General features: G+C 40.0%; 1 protein-coding gene across 1 annotated transcript; it reads left to right on the top strand.

Annotated features, from left to right (window-relative positions):
• Positions 1–806: 806 nt before the first annotated feature.
• On the top strand, positions 807–5485 carry LOC128272850 (phosphopantothenate--cysteine ligase). The gene is made up of 3 exons (XM_053010733.1): positions 807–978; positions 2893–3121; positions 3468–5485. Exons 1-3 carry the CDS (start codon positions 850–852, stop codon positions 4055–4057), a joined length of 948 nt encoding a protein of 315 aa, XP_052866693.1. The 5' UTR covers positions 807–849; the 3' UTR covers positions 4058–5485.
• Positions 5486–7155: the final 1670 nt, after the last annotated feature.

Here is a 7155-nt window from a genome sequence, read left to right as displayed (position 1 = left end):
TGATTGGCTAGGTGGATACGAGCAATTGCAAAAATTATACGAGCAATTGCTTTTTATTTTCTGCTATCCGTTACACTCTTGATGATGCGACTCCAGTTCCAGAAGCAACGTTAAACAGTACTTACACAAATTACATCATGTACTTTCCCTACTGTTCGAACAAATAACTGCTATTGCGTTATCCGTTAAATATTTTTCAAATTCGTAACGCTATCCAAATGACATGTGCGTGTAGTCGGCCCTTTGAATTGCACCAACAACCCTGCGGTTGTCAGATCGTGTTGTCAAAAATTATGCTTTGCTTTGCTGCAAAAACTTCTCGTAATGTAATATCGTCGAATCGTGACCTGAAACTAATTTTTTCGTGCAATTGCAGTTAAGCATGAAAGTGTGATTAGGTAAAGGTGCCTCTGTTATCTGTACCGAACATCAGCACATAGTGTTTGACCCTTGACCCTTGTCCCTGTGTTCATACCGCGCTGCCACTCCCGTTGCCGCTTGTGTAGCATATCTTTGCAAATAGACCGAAGCTAAAGGTGGTTCAACAATCTGTTTTGTGCTATCTGAACAACCTCTTCACGGACCGTGTGTAGCACCAAGTTTTGGATGTCGAACGCAATCTTCAAAAGTGTAGCGAAAAGGATGATGCTGTGCTGCTAGGTCGTGGAAATCTTTCCTGTTTTGCATCACTTGAGCACCAACATCTGAGCTGCGTTGCAAAGCTGTCGACGCCAACAAATCCCAGCTTCATTAAGCTCTTGTAAGGACGGTGGCAGTGTTTTTAAATCGTAACAGGAAAACGAAACGAGATTCCGTCTCGTCGCAAGCCTCATCACGGCAGCTGAAAACATGACGTCGCACTGGGAGGACTTCTATGCCACCCATTTACCACCGAACTGTTTCGAGGATAACCGATCCCTGCTGAAGGAATTCTGCGACCGCCACTACAAACTGAAGAGTAACATCGTGCTTGTTACGGTAAATTCTTATTGTCTTATTACTTCGTAGTAATTTGCTTTTTTCTCATATATCAAACCACTTTCAAAGGTTAGGGTTGGTTTTTATGAATGGCGAGGCGAGAAGGTGCTCTATTTATTGGTCAGCATCCTGTCTCTTTGACCAGTACTCTTTTATCGATCAGGGTTTTGTGCCCAAAAATAACTCACAAAATTAAGTGAATTCTACGCTTTCACAAACACACGTTTCACACGTGTATTAAACAAAACATAAATGTGACGTGAACCTACCTCAAAGATAAACCTTGTGAACATCTCATGAAGGTCAATACGCGACTTTTGAAGCTCATTCTGAGCGAAACACCCATTCCTGAATTGACCAGCTTGGTGGCTAAATGCGAGAGCTCTTAAGAAGTATGAGTAAATTATAATATCATTAGAATATTGTACCGATTTCTTCCATAAAAGAGCGTGTTTGGCTTAGTGGTACTTTCGGTAAAGGATATGATTGGCCTGAGCATGCTTCAGCAATGTGCTACCCTTCAACAGGTGGTGACGAGCCTCCCATTGCCAGCCATCCTTCGAGCGAGGGTCGATTTCTAGCAGCCACGACGGGACGACTATTACGCCACGTGTCCGTCGAGACTCATTCCTTTTTTCCAAAATATTTCGTTTTTCCCCATTCCCCAATTAGCTAGCTGGGTGATTCCGATGGTTCACTTTGTGGACACCTCGGCCGAAACACCTCGATCCGATATCCTGCATTGCGTTCATTCCATTTTGGTCTATTTCTTCCATGAATAAAACATACAAATCCGACGCCGATGGCCCTTTCGATGGCAACAATTTGACCGTATTGAAACCCCAATTGGTGCGCCCGAAGTGAGCAATACATAAGTGATAAACATAATGTTTATCGCTCTGTCCGCGGACACTACTTCTCGCACGCCACCAAGAAACGATTGCATTATTCGTAATAAAGTTTCTGCCAAGAGTTAGGTTTTCATCGATTCATTTAGATAGGATTTGTTCTGGTACACACTTTCAACCGTACCTTCGTGCCTTATTCCAGATTTGCAAAAAAACTTCAATTTTCTGTTTAACATTATTTCATGTTATCCCTGCTACAGTTTTTGCAAGAATTTGCAAGAACCTAATCAGCTAGATTTAATACAATTTTTTGTTGAAAAAATTAAATTTGGATAAATAACAATAGTCTAAATGAAATTATCAGCACAGAAACGTTGCGTTTGCTGCTGAAGAGAAATGACTAACAAAGCTTATGCCGATAATAAATTGCCAAAAAAAGCCATAAGAAAGCCCATTATTGTACTACATCCTGTTTATTTTTCGCCAAAGGCGCGATTTAAAAAAAAAACGCAGATATGTTATCCTTTAAAGACTAACTTCTGAATGGGCGCCTTTTTTCGCTATTAAAGCATTGATCGCTGATAGATTTAGTAACTCCGATTTCTTGAGTGACCATTTGGGAAATGATTCTGCGAAATCTATTACCTTTTTTCCCGTGCTTCCTCACATAGTGAGATCGGATTAGTCTGTACCGCGGAAGGTAGACAAGCAATAAATGCGAAGTAGATCTGTGGGTGGATTGTAATGTTCCGCGGTCCACTGCTGTGTAACTGAACATTGCGCATAAACTTATTCCAACCGACCACAATGGCTTATCAGAAGTCTTTATAGTTTTCTCCTGATATTCTGATAACGTCAAACATGTTTGTACTCTGCAGTAATATGTAAATATGTCTAAAAATATATCTCTAACCATACGGATTATTTTTTTCTGTATTTTTCGAATTCCTGCCGTAAAATGTGTCTGAATGAATTGTGAAGGTGGAAAGAAATTTTATAGCAGATGAGCTGCGTTCAAACGAGAGTAGACATTTAAATTGGTATTTATTTTTTCTCTTTTCTGCAGTCCGGTGGTACTACTGTTCCGCTGGAACATAACACAGTTCGATTCGTCGATAATTTCAGTGCCGGCAATCGAGGGTCAGCGTCTGCGGAATATTTTCTCGAACATGGCTACGCTGTCATCTTCATGCACCGCACAAAATCTCTGGAGCCCTTTTCGCGTCACTTTACCGGCCAACAATTGCTCGACATGCTGGAATTACATGAGGAGGGTATGAGTACCACCATCACCGGTAAGCTTTTTTCTGGTTTCTACTTTGCGATGCACATCAAATGACTTTGTTCTGTTCCATTACGCTGTCAAGCTCGAAAAAGGAAATTATGCCATTTAAGTGATGCCTTAAAAGCGAGATTTCTCGTTTACAAAAACAACAAATCTCAAGAGAGCAGCACTCAATTTTCGCCATCCTTAACCCTTTCCAAGTTGTGCAATATTTTATTGTTGATTTGATGCCGAGCACCTGAGATAGCAAATAACTCTCCCGTATTAGATCTGCTTTAGAATGCGCACCAACCATTGTCATAACCACAACCATGAATGTCATGATGTAATCTTCACGTTTTTTCCATTACTTTTAGTTAAACCTGACTCCGTGGATGTTCTGGCACCGGTGCTCGACAAGTATAAGAATGCGCAGGAAACGCATCGCATGCTGTACATAACCTTCACCAGTGTTGTCGATTATATGTGGTTATTGCGAGCTGCCTGTGAGTCGCTGGCACCGTTTGACCGGAACGCGGTCCTGTTTCTGGCAGCAGCCGTATCAGACTTTTATGTCCCGCAGGACGAAATGCCAACGCACAAGATCCAGTCGGGGCATGGAGCTCCGACGATATCGCTACAGCTTGTGCCGAAGATGCTGGCACCGCTTGTAAGCCTCTGGGTACCGCACGCGTACGTTGTGTCGTTTAAGCTCGAAACCGACGAGGCCCTGCTGATCGCCAAGTCGCGAGAAAGTCTTAATAAGTACAAACACAAACTCGTCATTGCGAACATACTGCAAACACGCAAAAACCGGGTTGTGTTTGTTACACCGAACAGTAACTACGAGATTGTACTTACCAAAGATCAGGCCCTGACTGGGTTGGAAATCGAGGAACCGATCGTTGCGGATGTTGTACGACGACATCAGGACTATGCGCGCGAAGCCGAGCAACAAACGCAATGACCCACGCGTTCGGGCAGACCGCCATCTGGCAGTGCGATGCAAGTCGACTGCCGTGTCACGCTGCCGCACTTCTGTAAAGTTCTAAATCCAGGCAGAAAGTTTTAAGTAAAGTGATTGTACGTCCAAAATTGACTAAGAAAATTAAAGATCAGTTGCGAAATCACAGTATCATTCGAACTACGAAAGTACGAGCAAAACTGTCGTTAAAGATATCGGAACGGAGACCGGGACGGGTAAACGTGATTTGCATTTCATCTTTAGTTCTGTTATTGAACCATTGTTTGCTTCCTTGTAGTGTCAAACAGAAGGAAAGAAATAGATTGTAAAATGAGCTGTTAACTGGTTACACGAATGGTGCTTGTAATAGAAAGATCGGGTATATGGAAAGCGAAACGCTTGGAAGGCAAAACACTTGAGCCTATTAGTTAGAAACGTGTAAACATGTATCACCCATCGAAAACATTCCACCAAAATGAGCTGGCTGGCACAGTTATATATTAGTGCTGATGATACCCCTGTTGTCTGCGTTCAATGTTCCGCGTAACTGTAGTTACTCATTTCTACATTACTTTAGTTGCAGTTAGTAGTTTAGTTCAACTGCTACCGCACGGCATATGTTTTGAAGATGATGTAAAATCATAACTCATCGATCGATCGCTAACCGATCGATGAAAGAAGTGTTTCTTTGCTATTGTTTAACTACTTCAATTTTTAGACACTAAAAAAAGAAAAGAACGATGTTAAACAAGGTGCGCGGAATGAGGAAAACACCACAAAACGCTAGTGTCCTTCTTACATGAACGAAATGAATGCTGGGCACCAATTTTTAAATGCAAAACACAAACATTGTTTATCAACGGTAATACTGGTAGCATGCACTGTATCAGTCCCTACGACTAGATTCCTTTGCCAAGAGTTCCTAACCAACAATGGTGTGGTTTTTTTTTGTTTTTTTTTATAGTATCGTTCAAAAATGAACAATTTGAAATTGTATTCGTAAATTCCGTCGTCATCCCACCAAATATACGAAGTGCACGATTGTTACTTAAATAAGTCTTAAACAAGACTGAAATGGCGCTTAATGATAGACTCCTTCTTGATATCACACCTTGATTCATACACGGTGTTCATTCTTTTCCCTTCAATAATGCGTAGTGTTTCCTGGTTATGCTGTTCTCCATTGTCTACCGTTTGCAGTCAAGCTTGATTAGCTTGATCGCTCCGTCACTGTCTACCCGGATAGTCCTTGCACTGAAAGTTAACACTTCTAGGATGTATCAACATACGTCGATAAATGTGCAAGCTGTTGCGAGCTTTTTGACATTCGTAGGAAACTTAATGTGTCTCCTTATGAGTTATTGAGCTTAGTACTCAAGACTAGATGAAAACCTAAAACGGTTAACACCGATGTCCGTGCCCTGTTTCCAAACAAGGCCCTTCTTGTAACACCTCTACCTTTTTAAGCTACCTTTAATCGTACCAAGTACCAACTCACGCCCTCAATCATGTACAAGTAAGTAACACTTAACAAGTGACAACTAAATCGAGCCAATCGAAGAAGGCGGAACAACCGAGTAGCCGATGGTAGATGATCCTAATACTAGAGAGGCATGAGCTTCAATTGCACGCCTACTTAGATGACTTAGTGGAATGAAAACAGTTTGCAGCATAACGACGAACGAATGAATGGACGAAGGAAATTATATACATTTATTGAGATGCATATACATCAACAGCATATATACCCGACGGTATGAATAAATAGCGTGCCTCCTTTTATAGCATGATAGACAAATGGAACAAGAAAATTGCTGTTTAAAAACGATAAACTACCTACCATCACAATATTCCATTAGAGTTGGTGTTCAAAAATCAATAAAAATGTTGGAACCTTGTCCGACAGAATAACGTAGTAACATTGTTTTCAGTGGTACGAATCTACATGATCAAACTTGCTACGAAAAGATCATCGGCAAAGCTTTTGTGAAATGTTCCAATTACAGAAAACCACCTAAAAGAAAGCCAACGTAAAGTAGCTAAGCTATACTTAAAATCAAATCCTCGTGACACTGATGTTGAAGATTACATATAAAACTAACTTGCTTTTACATATCAATCAATTCCTTGAACTCGAACTAAACTCAATTGGCTTACGAGCGAATGAGTAAGCCATTTTAAAGTATTTAACAAGTTTTCTTGAATCACATGTTAGTAAATTCCTTCCCGTTTTAAAATACTGTCACTGATTCCGAGCTCTGGATTAAATATCGATGACTTAAAAATGCACTGAGCATTCAAACCCCCCTGTTTTACAATAACAGCAAAATGTATTGGATACCGATATTGAATTGCAACCCAAAAAAGTAATAGCATCTCCTAAGAAAAAGAAAGAAGGATATATCGACAAAGGAAAGGAAATATCGACAAAAGCATCAAAATTCTCCGTAAAACGTAAAGCGACATTGTGCATGTAAGCAAAATATATTAAACATGAACAACTAGAACCTTCATGTCGGTGTTATGTAGTCTGTACGATGTGAATAACAATGCTTTTCAAGCACAGTTATTTGTTTGGATTTAAGTAAACTCTTTCTTGTTAAAAGAATACGGCACTGTTTTTTTTTATCTTAGAAGAACGGACTGGGCCGTATTTATGAATACGACACTGTTGTTATTAACATAAAATTAAGAAAATGATTTCTCTGTTACAATGGCAAAGTTAAATTACAAACCTAAAACTTCAAAGACAAACGGAATAAAATCAATGCGATGATGGAAGACATGAATTTTGTGTTGAAACATCACATAAAGCGTAATAAAAAGAATGTTAAACTTGTTTATTTTCCAATAAACCGTCAATGATCTTATTTTTTCCTATGTTGCTGCGGAGCATATGAAATCGATACTCACAAAAGACACTAACTGCAATTAGTAAATGGAATTAGTGAAGTGTGTTTTAAAATGTGAACTGCATAGCAACCAATAGATTATGTGCGAAGCAGGTGCTGGCGTTGTATAAAGAATAAATATTGGAGAGGTAATGTTTAACGGATTGTGTAGTACTAGATGTAGTAGTACCCTGCATAAACTGTTCGTTA

This window comes from Anopheles cruzii, chromosome 3 (genome assembly GCF_943734635.1).
Source record: "Anopheles cruzii chromosome 3, idAnoCruzAS_RS32_06, whole genome shotgun sequence".
In the NCBI taxonomy this organism is placed as follows: domain Eukaryota; kingdom Metazoa; phylum Arthropoda; class Insecta; order Diptera; family Culicidae; genus Anopheles; species Anopheles cruzii.
The sequence above is the reverse complement of the archived record's forward strand: the minus strand, read 5'-3'. Positions and strand labels throughout refer to the sequence as shown.